General features: G+C 50.5%; 1 protein-coding gene and 1 long non-coding RNA gene across 4 annotated transcripts; both read right to left on the reverse strand.

Moving 5' to 3' along the window:
- Nucleotides 1-1,727: 1,727 nt before the first annotated feature.
- LOC120701323 lies at nt 1,728-3,608 on the reverse strand. 3 transcript variants are annotated; one of them, XR_005686047.1, is made up of 7 exons: nt 3,258-3,608; nt 2,955-3,005; nt 2,732-2,788; nt 2,587-2,631; nt 2,377-2,459; nt 2,229-2,279; nt 1,728-1,871 (listed from the first exon to the last, which is right to left on the reverse strand). It is a non-coding gene; the product is annotated as an uncharacterized LOC120701323 (long non-coding RNA). The 3 variants fall into 3 exon arrangements; XR_005686045.1 differs by having other exon boundaries at nt 2,907-3,005; nt 3,258-3,607; XR_005686046.1 differs by having other exon boundaries at nt 1,728-1,883; nt 2,907-3,005; nt 3,258-3,607.
- Nucleotides 3,609-12,884: 9,276 nt separating this feature from the next.
- LOC120698363 (U-box domain-containing protein 16-like) lies at nt 12,885-15,355 on the reverse strand. Its single transcript, XM_039981931.1, has one exon. It carries the CDS (start codon nt 15,142-15,144, stop codon nt 13,120-13,122), a length of 2,025 nt encoding a protein of 674 aa, XP_039837865.1. The 5' UTR covers nt 15,145-15,355; the 3' UTR covers nt 12,885-13,119.
- Between the last annotated feature and the right edge of the window lie 6,334 nt (nt 15,356-21,689).

Here is a 21,689-nt window from a genome sequence, read left to right on the forward strand (position 1 = left end):
CCATCAATCACTGTCCAGCAATACCAAGGGTACGAAATAAATGGGTATACATTTTATACGAGAGCTCAAGACAAAAAAAGCACCAACCAAAATAGTGGTGTCCGTATGTGTATAGTAAACAGTAATGGAGAAAAGAACAACTACTATGGTGTCATAGAAAAGATATGGGAACTTGAATATGGACCCATAGTTGTCCCTTTATTTCGTTGTGAATGGGTGGCTGGAGGAGGCGTAACGAAGGACCGGTATGGGATGACCATAGTTGACTTTAAAAAGATTGGATATAAAGATGAACCATTCGTTCTAGCCAAGGATGTGACACAAGTGTTCTATGTGAAGGACATGTCGAGCAAACCGAAGAAGAAGTCGGATAAGACGCCTGAAGCAGACAAGGCTGGAAATGAGCCGAAACGGCACATAGTTTTTCCCGGAAAAAGAAAAGTAGTTGGAGTTGAGGATATTTCGGACAATTCGGAAGATTATGACCAGATTGATAACCTTCCTCCATTCTCAGTTGACGTTGACCCTAGCATCCTCTTATCCAAAGAGGACACACCTTACTTACGTTGTGATCACGCTCAAGGCACTTTCGTCAAAAGGAAGATTATCAATGTTCCAGTAGATAATAATAATGAGTAGTAGTTTTATATAATTTATATATTGATTTCTCTCAATCAGTGATGTAATGTAACGCACCGCGTCGTATTTGTCTCAATTCTCGATACTATTCGTCCAATTAGAACACAATATCATCTTCAGATAATATTATATTTTTGCATGATATAAATATTATTTACTTTCACTAATTTTGCATTACTAGGAGTGTTGAAACATTAAATTATAAACAAATAATCAAGTAATTTGCGAATTGATTACATCATTGTATAGGCTATTACAGAAAAGACTTTTGAATATTTTTGCATGGATCAAACTGAATTTTTTTGATTTATTACGAATAATAGAAGCATACTAACATATAAACTATATAAGCTACACATAATTGATAATGGTAGCATATTTGTTAATTTACTTCAATTGCTATTATTATTGTGTAGATATAATTACTATAATTATTGTTCAGCTTAAAAAATTAAGATATAAATTTTTGTTATATTATTCTAATTATTAAGTTTGTTATGAATAAATTTAAAAATATTATAAAATTTAGTGTAAATGGGAACTGACTGGCCATTTTTCATGGAACACGTTAGTGCCGGCTAGCCTTACCAGCCGGCACTAACGTGCCCTCGTGACGTCAGATTGGCACGTTAGTGCCGGCTAGTAAACCTAGCCGGCACTAAACTGCGAAAGTTAGTGCCGGCTAGGATTATTAGCCGGCACTAACGTGCCAATCTGACGTCACGAGGGCACGTTAGTGCCGGCTGGTAAGGCTAGCCGGCACTAACCGAGCCATCCCCCGCCCAACAAATTACCCCCTTCGCCATATTTTTCAGATCGCCCAACAAACCCGCCCGCGTGCGCCGCCGCCTTCTTCCCCGGCCGCCTTCTTCCTCGCCCGCGCCGCCGCGCACCTCGGCGTCCTCGCCGCACGGTCCGTGCAGCCGCCCCTCGAGGTCATCCCCCGCCGTCGCGGCCGCCCGGCTGCCCCCACCGCCCCCCGACCACGCCGCCCCTGCCTCCGCCGCCGCGCGCCTCGTCGTCCTCGCGCGCGGCCCGTTTCGCGCAGCCCGTCTGCCCCTGCCGCCCCGACCACGTTGTACCTGCCCCGCCGCCGCGCACCTCGTCGACGTCCTCGCGCGCGGCCCGTTCCGCGCAGCCCGGCCGCCCAGCTCTGCCCCTGGCCGCCTCGAGGTCCTCCCCTGTGCCTCGAGGTCCTCCCCTGCCGTCAAGTGGACCTTCTACCGCTACTCCTGCAAAAGCTCCTGCAACTCCGGTGAGTATATTCGTATATTTGATTTGGTTGCTCTAGCTTTCATTTTGTCAGTGCCGTTCTTCTAGGTTCCAATGAAACAATACTTGGGCTGAAACAATCAGTTACATTCCATATTTGGTAGTCTTTTTTTATGCATTGGAACATTAGTACAAAAATATGGACTGCTATGGCTTAATTGTCTTCTGGCAACATAAATACAAAGGAATGCGCCATATATTGGAAACATCATACAACGTGACAATATAGGTCAAAGTATGAAATTCCTGGAATTCCTGGAATTATTAGTTGCTAAAGAGTATGAAATTTTGTATAGGTCAAAGTGCAGTGTCCTTACCGGCACATGGCAGAACTGGGAGAGTTTCTCCTTCACATTATCCTCCAATTCCTGTTAAGACACAGTTTCAGTTTATAAGTAGTGCTCAGCAAGGTTGACTCAAAGTCTACCAAGATGGTGTGCAAAAATAATTAGTTTGATGATTAACCTTTGTACTGCGGCAAGCTAAAATATTTGGGGTGAGCCAAGTCCCCTTAAAGCACGTACACTATGCTGAGTCGGCTTTGTTTTCTGCAGGAGCAAACAACACATATAGAGACTTAAGGTCAGTGGGCCCAAGCAGATTTGTCCAAACAATAACATGTAAATCTTATGATTAGTAACTAGACAGTGGGACATAGCTAATGGCCAAATATACCTGCTCACCAACGACATTAAGAACTGGAACAAGACTAACATGCACCTGTCAAACGTCAAACAAAAATAATGTAGAAGTGAGACCATCACTCCTGCTTACTCACTGAAGATGGACACTGTATGCATCAGACTGTGAAGCTTCTCACCAACACGATAGGAGAATTGACCCAAAACTTCGATAAAAGGCATAGATTCAATATCCCCTGAAGATGCTCAAAATGCAATCAAATAAAAAATGCTAAAGGGAACAACTATAAACAAATAAAAAATATTTTTTTGGAGGTGATCAGTACTAGAAAAAAGAATAAAGGCAGAAGTTACCCAGACAGATGAAACAAAATCAAGTCCGCATCACGTGATCCAAAATACCTGGACAGTCTTTCCCAAGTATTCCCCCTTCCTCTCCTTGTCAATTACAGACTGGCATAAACCACAAAATTATAATTTATAAATAAGAAAAGTCAGAGTAGCTTTTTATGCAGGGAAGAGGAACTGTATGTACAGAATCACAAATGTGACATGTTCGTTCTTATTATCTAGATATAATTGCATCTGATGAACTTGATATTAGAACAATAACTTCAGGATTAACAGAACGACACTATCCTAGCAACTAAGCAAGGTACTACACATATTATGGCACCAATGTTTGAATGCAGAAGGAAAAAAAACCTGAAAATGTGAAGCAACTGTTGCAACTCAGAGTCACCGGGAAAGAGAGCTTGTCTTCTGACTATTTCAGCTGCATTAAAAAGTTATGAACATCACAATCGGGTAAAGGTTTTCAGTATAGATGTGGAACCCTTCAAAATACATCATCTCTTAATTAAGAGCAAGGTCAAATTTTAAGTGTAAGGACATAAATTCAAAGATGATGTGGACAATATAGATTCTGGCGCAGTATTAAGTTTCTTGTACAAGGACATTGGTTACTGCATTTTTTACCCAAACATTGTACATATAATGCATCAATTATTCAGTACAAGACAAGGTAATTGGGCATCAAGACTCAAAAAGGGAACATGCATACCAAACATATAAATTTCTCTTTCCAGTTCCATTCTATTTCTGAATTTACAGGATATAGGAATCATAAGGAAGAAACAAGATAACCTTTGATTTAATAGATGCTTTGTAACCTCATATAGTATGTGGCTTGCTGTTTTTTTATTGTTTCAGGTAGTGGAAATGGATCCTACGGACAACCAAGACGAGTTAATGCACGAGCTCATTCGTTGTAGTACTGGGCACATAGCTCCAGAGTTTGATGAGGACGAGAACGATGGCAGCCAATTTTTAAACTTGCATTATCATGGCGACGAGGAGCAAGATATTAGTCGGGAGGAAGAAGGAAATGTCGAGGAAGCCGAGGTATAAAAGTTTAGTGATTCTTTCAGGCATCAGGATAAACGTTTTGTCAATATATATGTTAGGAGCAAGATATTGTTTGTGACACATATGACCCAGCTACGAACTATTTGTGTTATGTTGCTAGCTTTATTGATGATTTCAGTCCTTGTGTAAGGAGTCGTGCTCCAGCTAAAAATTCTTATGAATGTTTCAGTCAATAAGTTACCTAATATCATGATAATTTTCGATCTGGAACCCTTGCTTGCGGGTTATGAAGGTTACGCATACCTGCCGCGACGTCCACTAGTTGCTAGCAACCCGCTTGATAAATTTACGATTCTTTCAGGCATCAGGATCGACGAAGCCTAAACGGAAACGTGGCTCCAAGAGGAAGATGGTAGGATGTACGACCATCACGGAGATCAACGAAGCAACCGGCGAGCCACTAGCTCCTAGTCAAATTAAGACAACATTTGTAAATCAATTGGGATATTTTGTTAGGGAATCCGTCCCCATAAAGTATAAGCTTTGGAAGAGAAATAAAGTCTCTGATCGACCTGAAGATATCGTGCCAGATTCAGAGAAAGATTTGTTATGGAAAGAGGTGTCGTTGCACTTCAACTTTCCCCCAGGCAAAGCTGACAAAATAAAGGGATTGGCATTTAAGAAGATGGCAATTCAGTTCGCCTCGTTCAAGAAAAAATTGGTGGCAAACTTTGTCAACAAGGGCCTCACACCAGATTTTGATAAAGTCTGGAAGAAGCAACGAGAGTGGTGGAATGAATTCGTGAATTATAAGCACAGTGCTGACAGCATGGCAGCCTCGATTCAAGGCAAAATGAATGCTAGCAAAAAGAAAAACTTCCATAGACTTGGGCCCGGAGGTTATAAGGTTGCCATTCCGAAATGGGAAAAGATGGAAAATAATTTAACTGTAAAAGGAATCGTACCGCAAACCTTGAGTTGGCCCAAACGAGCAAGGTATTACTTCTATGCTCATGGAGGCACACTAGACCCCGACACTGGAATGTTTGTGACTAGCGACGTACTAAGAGAGGCTGCCCAAAGACTCGAGGACGCAATGAGGCGTACCGAAGAAGGAACCTTCCAGCCCAACAGAGAGAATGACGAGCTGACTTACGCTCTTGGGAATGCGGAACACACTGGACGGACCCGAGGCGTGGGCGTAGTTCCATGGAAATATGGCTTTTTCGGAGATCTCGAAACCTACCGAAGCCGATGCAGAAGCAAGGCAGTAGTGGCTGAGAAGATTCATAGCCTAGAAAACCGGATAATGTCACTTGAGGCAGCAGTTGGGCAACGCTCGGACCAACCAGCTGCCAATGTGGAGATCAGCCCCTCTTCTCAGCGTCGTAGCACTGTTGCTTCCACGGAGCACCCTAATTTGGGTGCCGACAGGCCAAGGGACCCCATTGACGACATCACCGTTAGGACCCAATGTGAGCTTCTGGTTCTTTATGGGAAAAAGCTTAAAGTTTCTGCTGAGGGTTATGCGGAAGTCCAAGAACAGGGCGGGACAATACATTGCCAGCCGACTCCTGAAGGATTCGCCAGAGTCTTTGTTGACCGAATTACTGAAGAACGCTGGGAAGACATGGACCTCCCGATCCCTATAAGTCCTGAAGAAACAGAACTACAACATGCCGTACACACATGGATCGCGTGGCCAAAGCGCGACATAAGATTGGTGCAAGCAGACACAGATTCCGCTCGGTGCTCAAGGCAAAGATCACCAACGCCAGCTGACAGGAATCCTAGTGTTGGCCCACCTTCTCCACCGCCTGCACGGGACCCCAGCATGGATCCGCCATCACCAGCCGCACAAAGTGAGCCAATTCTGGCATCATCACAGGCTGCACAACAGAATCAGAGTCAGCGACATAAGGCATACACGGTACCTTCGGTCCAGCCATCTCAAAAGCAGCAAAGAAAGAAGAAAAAGAAGGCTCCAGAAGAGGAAGAGGCAGAAGAATCGTTTCAAACCTTCTTGCTGAAGCGCAAGCTACTGAGGGAGGCTGCGAACAAGAAGCCAGAAATAGATCCGGTTGCAAAGGCACACTTTGTTAAACACTTCATTAAAGATCCCACCAAGGAGAAAGAAAGAGAGTCGGATTATGATCGGCAGATCAGAAAGTGCTACAGCAACCCCAAGAATCGCCTGATTAATGCAAAGACCGTTCCCCAGCTCGGAGAGCAGTCCAAACAATCGATCCCTCCGTTGATAGTGCCGCATGAAGACTGTCCCGATGAATCAAGAGATCCGTTGACCATGGCTGGGATGATATTGCAAACTGATCTAACAAGGGCTCAATTGCTTGGGGAGGCCCTACAGAATGCCTGCGGCAGGAAAAAATTTGTACTTGGTGAACCTTTGATATGGCCAGAGTTGCTACCATTCCTACCAACGAGAATGGCCGAGTTACACAAATGGTATGCCGTGCAATCTAAAGCTAGTAAATTAGAGATGTTCCCAGCTCGGATTAAAGATGAGCATTTCTGGCGGGGGGCAGATGATGTATATATCGAGTTTGCATCACTCTACGATTTATACCATCAAGATGCCCTTCACAAGTCCCTCGTCAGTGTATGGTGCATGTAAGTATTGTCTCTCGTTTCATTATTTTAGCCTTGTGTGTTGACTGATCCCTGTTTTTCTTGTGTCCCGTAGGTCAAAAATTCAAATTTGCCGAAAGAAGAACTTCCATAACGTCGGGTTCTTCGACCCCGATATTATACACGAGAAATCGCTAGCGCTAAATCCTGGAGACATAGTCAATGTTATATACAGGGGGTTGCGTAAAAATAGCATGTGTCCCTTCATTCTCTTGCCATACAACCATCAGTGAGTCGTTCTTTGTTAGACTTTTTTTTTTCAATCCCTTCATATTAATAATACTATTTAATAACTATTATAATCAACATTAATTGGTTATGCGTATGTATATGCACAGCTTTCATTGGATATTGCTTTGTATTCGGATTGAGGAGCACAAGGTCTTGGTGTACGACTCGTTAAGGCAAGATAAATCAAAGTACCAAGATATCATCAAGGTGGTAAATACTGCATGGGGTCGCTACCTCCACAAACACATAGGCTTGCCCATAGGTGAAATCGAGCCTCTTCATTGGGTGACTGATTTTCCGGTATGAATATACTCTCGCTACTAATGTCATTCGCAATAAACATCAGAAAAATTCTATATCGTAACCCACGTTTGTCCATAGTGTTGGAGACAGGGCCAAGGAAACAACTTATGTGGATACTACGTATGCGAGTGGATCAACTCTTTTGCAAGTGAAAAAGGGCAAATGACAGTGGAGGCATTCAATGTACGTGAGCACAATCACATCTGCTCATTATTTTAATTCATTATTTTTTATTCTCATGTTTTTATCGAAAAATGTGACAGCGTTGGCGGATGAAAGAAGAACTCATTGAAATCGCTCGGATCAGGGCAATTCAAGAAGCTATATGCGGATTTCTACTCGATGAAGTCATAAATCCTAAGGGCGAATTTCATGGCGATCTCCGTCTAAGCGTCGCCCAAGAAGATCCGACGACGAGGAAGCTGATACGTTATTATAGTTGATGTGCGCAATAATTTGTAATATCTCATGTACTTTTGAATTCCCAAGTGTTCCATACATGACAAATATATATATATATATATATATATAATGTTAGTGTAATATTCTGTTCTAATAATACTATGCAATGCAAAGAGTACGACTATGTAGTCACATACGCTAGAAATACGCATAGCCATACGTATAAAAACGAAAAGAAAAGAAACAAAAAGAAGAAAAAACATTTAGTGCCGGCTAGTAATATCAGCCGGCACTAACCTTGCTGTCAGGACTCGGACGGGGGCGGGCACGTTAGTGCCGGCTGGTATTACGGACCGGCACTAACATACGCACGTTAGTGCCGGCCATTTAGTGCCGGCCACAGGGACCGGCACTAAGCCGTCCTGTGACCGGCACTAATGTGCCGTTCTCCAACAGTGTCTCCGTCTTGGGCAACCGGCGCCGATCTCTTTTCGACGAGAGGCCGCCCCGTTTCCGGGTTCCGGCCACGGCAGTTCGGAGCCCTAGCTACTTTGCTAGTGGTGTAGGTTAGGCAACCACTGAAAGATTCTTGACCTGCATGCCTACCTACCTGTTCTCCTGCATCATCGCCATCGGTCGCAGCACTAGGCCGAGGTTTCTGCTAGGAATGGACCAGACACGCGGACTCCTCGGGCGGCGATCCGATCCGAGCAGTGCAAGGTGTAGCGCGCACATGCCGTGGTACAATGGAATTAGGTCGTGATCGCTGTCGGGATGATTGTGCTCCGTGTCGATCGGGGGCTTGCACCGGAGCGAAAACTCGCGACACTGCCTTGTTGCTTCGTTTTTAGGCTGCAGTTGATCTGTAGTATGTTTCGGTAGGCACCGAAGCGCACGTTCATGGGAGCAAACTAGACTCGCCTGGTTCAACTGGTTAGCTGGTGATCGTCTCAGCAGTAAGCTTCGCGGGGTGAAACACTGCAGAAATTCTCGTGAACGGAGGGAGTGCTCGTAGTATGCTACAAGTGGCAGTGAGGTAGTGATGTGTGATGAAGAGGTAGCGCACTCGGTGTCAGTCAGTGTCGTTGAGCACTTCGACCCACCTCCCGTTCTGGGCTAGAAAGTGTAGGTCCACGATAGTTGGGCTACAAGTCTCTCCTCTGTGATTCGCGCCAGTTTTCTCTGCGCACACATGGGCCTCCAAGAATCTACAAGGCATTGGGGTTACGTTCATAGTCGTGCTGAGCGCTTGGGCCTGCTCGCAAGCCCAACTACCCCTTTTCTCTCAACCCCAAGTTTCATGCCACTCCGTTGGCACGGCACCTGGCAGTTCGGCTGCGGCCTGCAGCTGTGTTGCCATTGCGTGGTTCAGCGGGGCGTCCGCCGTTACCGGCTGCAGCCTGCAGTTACCTGCCGGTATATTTACAGCATTCGTCTCTTAATAATCCTACGATGAGTAACAAAACATGTGGTGCACGTGGATATAGCAGTGAACCAGTAACTATATATATCTTGGTCTAATTTCAGAGTAGTATCGTGTAGGGGTGAAACTGTTGGAAGCCGGCGGCTCATGGTAACCAACAATTACCTGCATCTCTAGCTTTGGCTTCTCTCTGTCAGCCAGACCATGTGGTGCACGTGCACGTGGATGTGGATAGCCGGCGATCTGAACTTGACACAGAAATAGCATATGATATGACACGTATGGAGAGAGTATAATGTTCACAATTTGCACGTTTGATTCTTACAGACAAATCACTCTAGGTACTTTTATTGTCCTTAGACGAAAACAATGAGCAAGTGCAGGACGCACAGCATTCCAGATCCTCTTGCTGATAGCATGTCAGCCCACTTTAAACGACGAGACCGAGCACCGGCCACCATTCCTCTTTTTCTACGGGAAAGAAAAAAAATTGTCAGCCAGCGTATGACAGGAATACATCTTGCAAAAGAAGGTTCATCTGTCACTGCGTGGTCTCTCGGGTACCACGTGGAGCCGATTAAGAAAAGAAAAGGCTTAATCAACACGTTTTACATGCACGCAGCCCTGTAGGTAGGCGTCAGTCTCAACCTGGTCAATGCAACTGATGATAATCCGATCTCTTTTGTGACGGGAGGAAAGAACCAAGGAATCAGTGGACACTTCTTTGGTAATATAATCCTGTCCCACTCACCTTTGCAATAATAATAACTAGCCCGGTGCCCCACGCAAATAGCACCAGCTAGTTTTATTATTTTTATATTTTTTTTCAAAAAAATAATATTATTGCTGTTGTTTTGTCTAAATTGTCCGGATTGAGGTGTGGTCTTTTTCCTTGACACCACATTATATGTTGTGCAACATGAATTCACGCTAAAATAGAAAACAAAGAAACATCTTGTAGTTTTAATTTTAATTTTAATTTTAATCAAAGAGTCTTAGTTGTGGTGTTAAACTATGCTTAGATCTTAAGAAGAAGATATGGCCGAGCTAACAGTTTTTGTATTACATGTTTTATTGCTGAGAGGGGTTGGCGTATCAAAGCATTTAGTAAAAATGATTAAATTATTTATAAATGAAAGATACAATGGTTGAAATTTGAATTACTAACTGAAATTTTACAATCTTATTGCGGGAAGATGGACCTGGCCATCGAAATTTCAAGTCCATGTACCGTTAGCTTCTATTGTAATGACCACCCCACATCTAAAGTATTGTTTCTTCCGAATCATATACTTATAACCTCTTTAATTTACCCTATGGCCGCAACAGGAAACTATATCCAATCTCCATATATAATGATCAACAGGGTGTTCTCTCTCCTCCAATACGCAATTTCTTTTTGGAGCGTGAAGGAAAACAATTGTGCCCCTGTTGCCACGCCTTGATGCATATTTTTGTACCATATATTCCTTTAGGTGGCTGGTGGCATGAATTGATATGGCATCTACGCAAACTCCGTTTCCATGGCAACTACCACGGTTGCCCAGCCACACTATTTTTTTATTGTTACTAGTCGGCTGATATTCCAATAGGCGTCTAGGCAGCATGTATGAACCCACCAAGCCACCTATCAGGGTCTGCTGTGAGATCTTCATAAACGTGATATTGAAACAAATCAAAGTTACAAAGAAGCCCTTTTTTCTGGTCAGATGAGATTTGAGACTTCTATTTAATTAATCACAAATCTATTCTTGTCCTTACTCTTTTGACCAAAAGTTTGCCACGCCAACAACATTGATTAATCTCTCTGCTCTTGACCTTTCAAAATTTGCTTTGATCTACTCGGAATGCCAAATGAATCGTTCGTGTTGCTTGCTCTCGCTCTGGCCACAAAACAGATCCCTGAACTACTTGTGGACATTCCTATGTAGGATGCCAAAATTAAAGCTACCAGTATAACGAAGGCCACAGAGATGTCGTCCTAGTTTCCCAAAGCACCGAGCAAGTAACCATCCGAGTTTGCGTTTGCAAACTTGACGATGATCAAAATAAAAGGCATGTCACCATCAATATTCGAGCGTGAGTGCTATCACCACCAATCAAGCACATACATGCTGCAGCAGTCGTGTGCATCTCTTGTTCTAGCATGTCAGTTTGGTATTGGCATAGTACATTTATCACAGAATATTGACCGGCGCATATGACCAGCTTGGATGCGTTGAACTCCACCATCTCAATCTGACAATCTCGCTCCCTCTCCTCGCATCTTATCCCATTATAATTTTGTTATTTTTAAATTCTGAAATTAGCTATTTATTGATTATATTTTATATGAACTCTTTGGCCAACTATTAATTATTTTATTTTTTTAATTTCAAATTTAACTATTTAATAATTGCATTGGGCATCAAGTCTTTTGAAGAAGCAACACAGGGTACAGACGAGGTGGCAGATGTTACGTACGCCGGAGGAGCCCCGAGAAGTCTGGACCCGAGCGCCGGCCGTGTGAACATCCAGGTCACAGGTTACGTCCGAACGCAAGCAAGCTGCCCATCCAGCCTTCGTCAACCCGACGCGTACGCACCACCGGTTACGTGGTAAGCCGTCGAAGCATGTTCGAACCTGCGAGCGCGTAAGCGTCCGTCGAAGGAAACCCAGACGCACAGGCTGACGGCCTGACGCAGCCACACAGGCCACGGCGTCGCCCGGTCACCCCCAATCACGTAGCCGGCGCCCGGCGGCCAGCGCGGGGCGCCTGGATGGCTGGATCTCGAGCCGAACACGTCGCCGAACAAAAAATTCAGCCCAGCTATGCTATGGGCAGCCGCACCGTAGACTACAGCATAGGAGTATCTTTTGGTTCGAATTAAGGAAGGGCATCTTTGCTTTTCTCAAAGGGGACGGCAAGGATGGCGTCAAGCCACGCAACGCGGCGAAGATATGCGCATGCTGGCTGGCAGGGACGCAAAGCGGCGGCCTTTCCGCCCCAAAGCCGGTGAACGCGAGCTGGGTCTGCGCCCGTAGCCTCGCTCGCCAAGCATTTCCAGCCGGGCAACGGATTCCGTTCGGCACCGTGCACTCCCCGCTTCCTTCTCTTTTCCTCTGCCGAACGGACGGCTGGCAGTTCTGTCCCCGGCACCGGCCGCGGAGAACCTGGCAGCCTGGCTGCAATCATATCATCCACGCAATGATTGGGGGAGGAAGGTGTCTGCGTTCGTACAAAGTTGGAGCACAAATGACATACCCCTAGTTGATGGCGCTAGTCCATAGGAAGGAGCGAGGATAAGAACAGCAGCATAAACAGGGGCGCTGAAGTCTGGCTGTGTTTAAAGCATCTCCAAGAGTCTTTTTAAATTTCACTCTTTAAATTATTACTTGGAGAGTCTTCTCCATAAAAATTATTTTCTATATGTTTTTACTCTCCAACAGCTTTTTTATATCTTGTGTACACTCTATAAAACTATATTCGTTATTTATCTTTGGCTAGCGAGAAATATGGAATGGAGGATGACTATGTTTGGATAACCATTTAGAGAAGCTGTTGGAGGGTATTTTTCAATCAAAATCTCTATTTCTAACCATGAGAAAAGATATAGAGAGTCTCTTGGAGTTGCTTTTAGTTCCGTTTTCCAAAAATTTTAGAAATGGAATCTTGGCATTTAAAAGTACTAAATGAAATCTATTTATAAAACTTTTTACACGGATGGGTTCTAAATCGCGAGATGAATCTAACGAGCCTAATTAATTCATCATTAGAGATTATTTACTGTAGCACGATGTTGTCCAATCATGGTCTAATTTGACTTAAAAGATTCGTCTCGAAATTACACCCGGGGTTATGAAATGGGTTTTGTCAGTTATCCACACTTAAGACTTCTAATTAGTGGTCAAACGTTCGAAATTACTGTAGCGCTGAATTTTTTTTTGGAACTTTAAGGAACTAAACGCGGCCTCACTGAACAAGCTGGATTAAACAGTGTTTTATTTATTTCTTGTTTGCTAGGAAAAGAGAGAGAGAGAGAACACGAACGTTTTGTATTTACAGTTGATCAGTTACTCACTATCAGCACTACGGACCAAAGAATCGTGAAGGCCTTCAACGGCCAGGAACAAATTTTGTACAACAATCGTGGTAACTAAAAAATTGTTGCTTTTTTTTTTTAATTTCTGCTAAGAATCGTGCTGTGGAATTCACGACGCCGTCGTGAGCGCCGGCGCGGCGTCGGAGGTGGGGCACTCGGTGGCGCTCTGCTCCGCGCCGGCGGCGTTGGCGGCGGCGGCCCACCGCCGGCACGCCCTGCCGAGCGACGCGGCCTTGCGGCGCGCGCGCTCGGTGCCCGTGCCCAGCAGCTCCCAGATGGCCCACTCCACGCCGGGGACCGCCATCACCTGCGCCGCGGCCTTTGCGCCCGCGCGCCGGCACAGCAGCACCAGCGCGGCCGCCGCGCACTCCCGCGACCACTCCGTGCCGCGCCGCATCTCGGCCACGAGCCGCGCCGCGGCGCCGTCGAGCGCCACGATCGCCTCCGCGCCGCCGCGCTTCGCCAGCGACGCCAGCACCGCCGCGGCGGCCTCCGCCTCGCCGACCGCCGACACCGCCGCCTCCGCGGCGCCGGCCTCCACGAGCCTGCCGACGTTCTCCCGCTCCCCGGACAGGGACAGCAGCGCGGCGAGCGCGTCCTTCCTGGTGCTGGAGGGCCCCGTGCGCGCGAGCTGCACGACGCTCTCGACGACGCGCGGGTTCCGGCCCAGCCGGCGGCGGTACGCGTGCACGGCCGCCAGGCTCAGCACGGTGGCCGCGGCGTTCTCCTTGGCGCGCCACGACGCGCCGGAGCACATCACGTGGCACAGCGCGTCCACGGCGCCCTCCGCGTGCATGATGCGCTTCTTGTTGGCCTCCAGGATGGAGAGGTTGAGCATCGCCGTCACAGCGTTGAGCTGCAGCGCCGAGTCCTCGGAGCGGAGCAGCGGCACCAGGAGCGCGGCGGCGCCTGCCTCCCCGATGAAGGCGCGGTTGTCGGACCCGGACTTGGCCAGCTGCCGGATCTCGTGCACCACGCGCTTGGTCGCCTCAGGGGAGAAGGACGCCGACAGCTTCTTCACGAGAAACGACGCGGTCATGCGCGCCGCCTCCAGCGCGGCCTTGTTCGCGGCCACCACCGGCGCCGGCTCGGCCTTCCCAGCCTCGGCGACCTCCACGGCGACGCCGTTCTCCCGGCACCACCGCACGATCAAGTTCTTGAGCGCCTTGTTGGGCACAAGCTCCAGATCCGCCAGCACCTGCCCGGTCTTGGGGCACGTGGACTTGCCGGAGCCGAACCACCGCGTGATGGAGTCGCGGTCGTACGTCTGGCCGCTGGAAGCCACGACGGGATCGCGCATCAGCTCGAGGGAGATGGGGCACCGGAAGTCCAGCGGCGGCGACTGGGGCTCGGCGCCGTCGTCGTCGGGATCCACCTTGGAGTCCACGGTCCGCGGCGTGGCGGCGCTGAAGAGCACGCACTTGGCGTAGCGGAGGAGGCCGACGAGCGCGATCATCGACGACGTCCACCTCTCGGCGACGCGGTCGCCGATCTCCCGCTCCAGGGTCTCGATCTCGTCGCTGCAGCTGGCGGGGTCGTTGATGCCCACCTCCTCGAGGATGCCCTCGAGCCGCTCCCTCTCGGGCACGATCTCTCGCTCCACCTCGTGGATCAGCGCGAGCACGGCCGCCCTGAGCCCCAGCTCCGCGGCCGCCGCGCGGCGGCACTGGCGCGACGCGAGCGCGAGCAGGTCCGCCACGTCGTCGGCGAGCCCGAGGTCGGCCACGGGGAGCAGGTCGAGCAGCGTGGCGAGGTCGTGCTGCAGCTCCCCGGCGCGCGCGGCCACCTCGTCCGACTGCAGCAGCAGGCGCGTGCGGCTGCGCGCGGCGCAGTCCGCCACCAGCGCCTTGAACCGCTGCAGCACGAGCAGGACCTCCCTGAGGCAGAGCGACGCCGAGCGCGGCAGCAGCAGCGCCGGCCCCGCGCCGCACAGCAGCAGGTCGTCGAAGACGGCGGCGAGCAGCCGCGCCCGCCTGGCCACCGCCGCGAAGACCGGCCGCAGGAACGGCGCCGGCGCCTCCGCCGCCGAGAGGTCCCGCGCCAGGCGGTGCAGGGAGCGCAGCACCTCCCCGTCGGGCGCCGACGAGGAGTAGGGGGACGACGGCCACTCGTCGATCGCCGCGCTGCTAGCCATTGCTGCTCCTGTCGCTGTAATAAGCCTGTGACGATGCAATCCAATTCCAATCGCAATCCGAAGAGCAGGCGGTTAGCAAACTCGAACGGATGAACGAGCTAGACGGGCTTAGCTGAGATGAGAAGAGAATGGACAGTTAGTTGGACACGGAACGGGAGGCGTGGTGGTGGGGCGGCATATATACGGGTGGCCGGCGTGGGGGCCGGTAGGCGCGTTGAGTTGTGCGCGAGCTGGGGTTGAAGAGGCCGGAAATCGGGCGGAATCCTCCTGACTTTTGTGGCCCGTGATCTGTTGATGGTCACCCATGTCGTGGCATGTGCGTTGCTGCCGCTCAATTTGTTTTGTTTTTCGAGCCGGAACGGACGTTTTGAAGGAGATGTTGTCAACCGCTGACCACTCCCTCGGCCTGCCCAAAGGGGGAAAAAAACGCTGACCGCCGATCGTGGTCGATGGGCGGCCGGATGGGCTGGTACGTTGGTGACTCGGCTTGGGTTTGGCAGTTGAGGATAAGTAGAGAAAGGGGTTGGTGGTAACCTGTAACCGGTTTGATCGGATCGCGTCCATGGTCTCGTTGCAGGCTGGGGGATAAGAAATGGAAAGCTTCCAAGCTTGTGTTGCGCTTGCATTTGCATACATGCTGCGCAGTGAAGAAGGACACAGTCCATATCCTCTCGATCGTGCGAGGACAGTTTCCTGCAGGTTATTCGTCTTCAGCTCACGCACGCTGCACCACTACCCAGTCCTCGCAGCTGCTCATTCGCCCCCTACTATCTGGAATTGGAAACCGATCGAAGATGCCAGGGCCGGCTCTTGGAAGAAGGGGGTTTACGCACGTGTCCTTTCCCTCTTCATCTGCAACCACGTCGTCGCACCGAACCGAAATGGCGAAGCAGAGTGTGCTGGCGGCACATGGCAGCGTGTGCGGTGCTCCGATATGGAGAACGAACACCCAACAGCAACTGTGGCTAGACGGAAACCAATGCCGAACCAAGTAGACAACAAGCAGTGCTACGGGCTACGGCGCTACCCAGCTGAAGTTCACTGTAGCTACCCCGAACGGAAATACTACGACTAGAGGCAGTACGCGAGCCAAGACAAAAGACTGTTAGCAGGAGCCGCATGTAGCAGCGACGTACGGGGGTGCATCCACGTTCACGTCGTCAGAGATCGCTGGCCAAAATTTAACAGCTGACCGTGCGGGATCCTCCACGAGACATTCATCAGGACCGCCCTTCCCCAGCACGTACGTACGTGCGCCGGACGCTGCAGCTGCCCGTGCGACTCCGGCAGCGGCCTGCCGGTGCCGCGGCGCCGGATCCCGAGCAGTGCGCGGTCACCGGTCAAACCTTGGGCGGTAAAAGAACCATTCGACAGGCCGAAAGTTACAGCACCACCAAGACGAGTAGCTTAGGCAGGCTTACCAAGTTCCCGGCGGGGCGGCCGGTCCGTCTAGAGTGTAGACACGCAGCAGAGAATACAGATTAGCCTTTTTCTGTTCTCTTAAATAAGATACGAAAATGCGCGATTAGGCGCAGGTGTCCGCTCCCGGAGCCACACACGCGTACGTCCCGGTTAACAAATCCACGTTGCGTTTGACCCGATCCCCGTCCCGATCCGATCCAGCAAGACGCGAGCCGAGCTGAGCGCGCGGCAGGACGCCACGTGGCATCCGCGGGGATTTTTGACTGGCCGTCGACCGCATCGGCCGGCCGGCCGGCGTGTGTGTGGCCGAGTGGTGGCAGGCAAATCTCCAGCTTGCGCGAGCCCGCGTGGACGGCCGGGGAAAAGCAGCCGCGGGCGGCCGCGCGCCGGCGCGCCCTCGGCATCGGCCCGACAGGGCCCGTCGACGTGGCGGCGACGCTGTCCAGAGACTTCTCCCACGCCCCCCCCCCCCCCCCCCCCCCCGACGCTCCAGGTAAAAGCGACGGCCGCGACTCAGGCCGGCGACCTCGCCCTTGCCTCGGCGTGCCGGCGGCCGGCGCGCGTGGGCCGACGGCCGTGACGGCGCGGCGCCGCAACCGGGACAGTTACGGCGCCCGCGGAGGAAGGGGGGAAAGTCTCCCGTGGCGCGGGCGCACGTTGCGTGACGCCCAGGATGATTTCCCGCTGGCTCGTTTTCTTCTAGGATTACTTTGGCCGCCCGCCGGGTTGGTTTCATGGGCTTCCCTGTAGCTTGCGATCGACTCGTCGCCCGTGAGCCGCCGCCGCCGCTGGGCGAGAGCGACGGCGGCGACGGCGAAGCAGTTGGCTGGTGCGTGTGGGGGGCCGAGGGCCGGCGTTGAAGAATTGAGCGCGGCGGCCGGGGCCGGGGAGCCTCCGCGTCCACGCGTCACGCCGGATGATTGGTAACACGGAGGACCGTCCCGTGTGCTGTGACGATGATCCGAGGACCGCAGATAGTAACAAAGGTGGAGGAGGAGTCGTGGACCCCTGTTGGAGATGTGTGCGTGTGACCAGCGAGAGCGACACGCCTCCTGGCTGCACTTTGGAGGTTCCTATGGTTATACACTCCTATGGATATGGATATACAAGAGTGTCGGTACCCCAGGACTAGGGTACCCCTCTTACTATGTCTAGGCAAGAGCCTTGTAGTTATTCTTAACTACGTCCAGCAGCCGGACCCCTGCGGTCCGGAGCCCTGTTCACCCGACAGCGGTCCCGGACCCGTCCCCTGGTTGGGAAAGGTCCGGGAGCACCACGTGTTCCGGGAGAAGCTGGCGCTCAGCCTGAACGGCCAGAAGCTCCGGACCTCCCGAAGGGGTCCGGATCCCCAGGGAATCCCGGACCTCCCATGGGGTCCGGGACCCCTGTATAGTAACCGGACCCCTCTCCAAGGGAAGGAATCGACACCCCGCCTCGGGTGGTCCGGGGCCGCCACATGTCAGCAGGCCCAGACGCGGATATAAGGCCGCTTGGTCTCCATATTAAGGCTCACCTACCACTGCATTCATTGCGACAGGAGGACGTCCGCATTGATGTAGCAGAAGCCGAGACGATTCCTTGACCAGGGGGCACTATTGATCGCGTATTACCAAGATAGTGGAGCTGCTGGCGCCGCCCACGCCGCGCCTGCCAGTCTGCCATAACAGATGGATACGACGGCTCGGCTTCACCCATTATGACACCTACATAATAGCCTCCATAGGTCACGCCGCAAGCTACGTTCCCCCCCAACAGGCACCTTGCTGACACGACAAGAGAAGACCTCCCTTCGTCAGAGGGTGTGCAGGGCATGAAAGCATATCGGGGGAAAGATTCGCAACCACTGTAGCTGTTTAATTTCTCTGCGCAGTACGCTGCACAGTCGCGTTGGGCCCACCTGTCGGGGCATCAACGCCCTATGTATCCGCACCCCTTGGTCTATAAAAGGAGGGGCGTCCGCTAGAAGAAGGCTCAGGCTGGGTGAGAGCCAAGACCCGGCGGAGGATAGGTTCATACACAACCAAGATCAAAACCTCTCCCAGTGGATGTAGGGTAATACGCTCAGGCGGCCCGAACCACTCTAGATCGTGTGTTCTTGTGCGCCTGACTCAGAGCTAGATTAGCCCAATCGCCTAATACCTTCCCGAGTACTCCCTCTCTGGGAATAGGCGGGTGCGTTCTGCCACCCGGCTGTGGGTACCCTAGAAATCCTACGATAAAGAGGTTCCTCCATTGGACATTCAAACCATTCAAGGTCTAATCACTAGAGCTCGCGCGCGACAATTAAATTTAGAGGTGAGCTCGCTCCTAAGCGTTTCTATTAATAATTGTGAGAATGGTTTGCTACCTAATTTTTACAATGTGATTAGGAACCAAGGAGATGGCCAGGGAACACATGGAGAGTAGCATGGAGGCGTGGAGGAACAGCAAGGGCCGCCAAGCCACATGGAGGCCCAATACAATTTAACTTCGAGTCCACCTCGGAGTCCAGGAGCAGCCTGACGTAAATTGGACGCCCAGGCCACATCCGAAGTCCGATTTCGACGATTCACATATGGATGGAAAGCTAATTTCATGGAGCTTCTATTGGCGTCGGTTTCAGGCCGAAACTCATTCTGAGTCGTCAGAAATTGTCCGAGGAAGTTGGCGTCCAGAATCTGTCCCGGTGCTGCGACATCGTAATTTGGCCTTTGGGCAGTGTATCTTCGTTGAGCCCATTAGGGGCGCGTCCAGGGGGGAGCCATGCCCCTAACCCCTATATTTCAGTAGCCGCCGCCCTCATTAGGGTTCGGGTTTTGCTTTAGATCAATCTGTCTTTGAACAGTCGCCGTCTTTCAGTTTGTAGAACCCCAACTTTCGAGCTTAATCATTCATCTGCAGATGTCACTTCAATTTCAGTGCTACATTTCTTTCGAGTTCTTGCTTGTGTTCTTCATTTCGCAAGCAGGGATTAGCCTTCTCGGCGAGGTTAACCGGATTGTGACTACAATTGATAACCAGAGGAGTTGTGGTGCTAATATTGCGGGGTTCGAGTTGCTGACTTGAAGCCGGATCGGCGTGTCGCACTCCGACCAAAACGAGTTATCTATGACACCTTCGGTGTTTATCACTGTTTAAACCTGCAATTAATGTGAAATGACAGGTTAACCCCCCAAATTTTCAAATTGCTTAAAAGTCAGAAACCCGTTTAATTAAACCAAAAAGTCAACTCTCACACCTTAGCCCAAATGAACTTTTGCCCAAAACAAAAGTTGTAGAGCTTGGCAAGGCAAACAACTTCTGTATTCAAAATTTTTCAAGTTACAACATGAAATTTGGAGAAAACCCCGAAAAACAGTGGGTTAGGGGGGGTTTTCATTTAAACTTGATTTCAAATTTTTAACTCTCAAATCATTGCTCAAATGAACTTTGGCCTGAAACGAAAGTTGTAGATTTCGACTTTTTAAACAACTTTTGTATTCAAACTTTTTGGAGTTTCAATACAAAAATTTGAATTATTTTGGAGTCAAACCCGGTTGACATCTCTTTTTCTTTCTCCACTCCCTTTCTCTCTCCTTTCTCTCTCTCCCCCGCTGACCCTCCCCTCTCTGCGCGCGCAGGCACTTGAGCGCGCACGCGCGCGCGCTCGCTGCGCCGCTGCCGCCCGCCCGCTTCGCCACTGCCGCCGAGCGCAGCGACGCCGCGCCGCTGACCCTCCACCCCCGCTCGAGTGCGCACGCGCCCGGACCCCGCTCGCTGCCGCCCGCCCGCACTGCACCCTCGCCACCAGCGCCCTGCGCGCCACGGCGCCATCACTGCCTCGCCACCCGGCCACGCCACCACGCGCCCTTCCCCGCTGTTGACCCCGCGCACGCATTCAAGCGCTCGCCCGCCCTCGCTGTGCCCCTGCTCGATTGCTGGCACTCCGCGACGACGGCTTCGCGATGAGCCGACGGCCGCCAGTGCCGCCCGTCCTTAACTCCCACTCCTACCGAGCTCCCTCTCCTCGTTTCACTTCGCCACCTCGTGTTCCAGCTCCTCCCCTCTCCATTCCACCCCAAGCCAAGCCCCCACTCCCCTCCCCTCGTCCTGGAACGCCGCCGCGGCCACCATTGCCGCCGCCGAGCTCCACCCCATCGCGGAGCCCCCTCCCCCGCCCTTCCTCGCCTCCAATGGACACCCTAGCTAGCTTCTCCTCGCCGCCGTGAAGCTCCCCGACCCCTCGACCACCCCCCCAGGCCATCGGAGTGCCGCCACCCGCTGCAGCCGCCGCCGCCGCTCCCTGTGCGCCGCCGGCGCGCCTGCTCCGGCCATCCCCGTCGACCACAACACCCACCCACAGGTAGAGCTCGGTGAGCTCTCACCCCTGAACACCATCCCCGCCGCCGGCGAGCCTCCTCCTCGCCGGGAAACAACCGCCGCCGTCTCCTCTGTTCCAACGCCGGCCAAGGGCGTATGTGCGAGCCCCCAAATCTTTCCCGGGGCCTAGATGCTAGTTTCCGTTTCCTATTTCTTTTTGTTTTGAAAAATAGCAAACTTTTAAATTCGTTTAAAATCGTAGAAAAATTAGAAAAATACAAACTCAACTGTTCTGTAATCTTTGCAAAGAGATCTACAACTTTTGCTACATGCACTTTGTCATTTGCTTAATAGTTTTTGCTTCAATTAAAATACAAAAAAATATACCTTTAATTAGATCTCTAGTTACAAGCATGAGATGTTAGCCATTTTTGGTCAGTGGGTTACATGTTAGATATAAAACCTTGTGTAAAAGTTTCGTGGACAGTTGACATGCCTAGCTATCAGTTCATTTAAGTCTTGATTTATGCCTAGGATAGATAGTTTTATTTATCTAGGTTGTTATTTTATGTTTCATAGGTTCAAACTTTTACAGTACTTGTATTTTCGTTCCCAGAGTCCACAGAAAAAGTTTGAGAATTTTTAGTTAAATCCAACTGGACCAAATGATTTTTGGTGAGGCTAGTTACATTAAATCATTAAAAATAGTTACTGCACATGAAAAATTCTAATAATTTTTCTAGGGGTTAACTTTGAGTATATAACTATGCTGGTAAAAGATGAGGCTCTAGAACTTGCTATAACAGTCTGTGGAATTTAGTTTTGATCCCTGCAGCCATACATTG

This window comes from Panicum virgatum, chromosome 3K, assembly GCF_016808335.1.
Source record: "Panicum virgatum strain AP13 chromosome 3K, P.virgatum_v5, whole genome shotgun sequence".
Taxonomy (NCBI): Eukaryota; Viridiplantae; Streptophyta; class Magnoliopsida; order Poales; family Poaceae; genus Panicum; species Panicum virgatum.

Excerpts from the sequence above, each read along its gene's own strand:
- LOC120698363 (XM_039981931.1), bottom strand. The coding sequence starts at position 15,144 with ATGGCTAGCAGCGCGGCGATCGACGAGTGGCCGTCGTCCCCCTACTCC.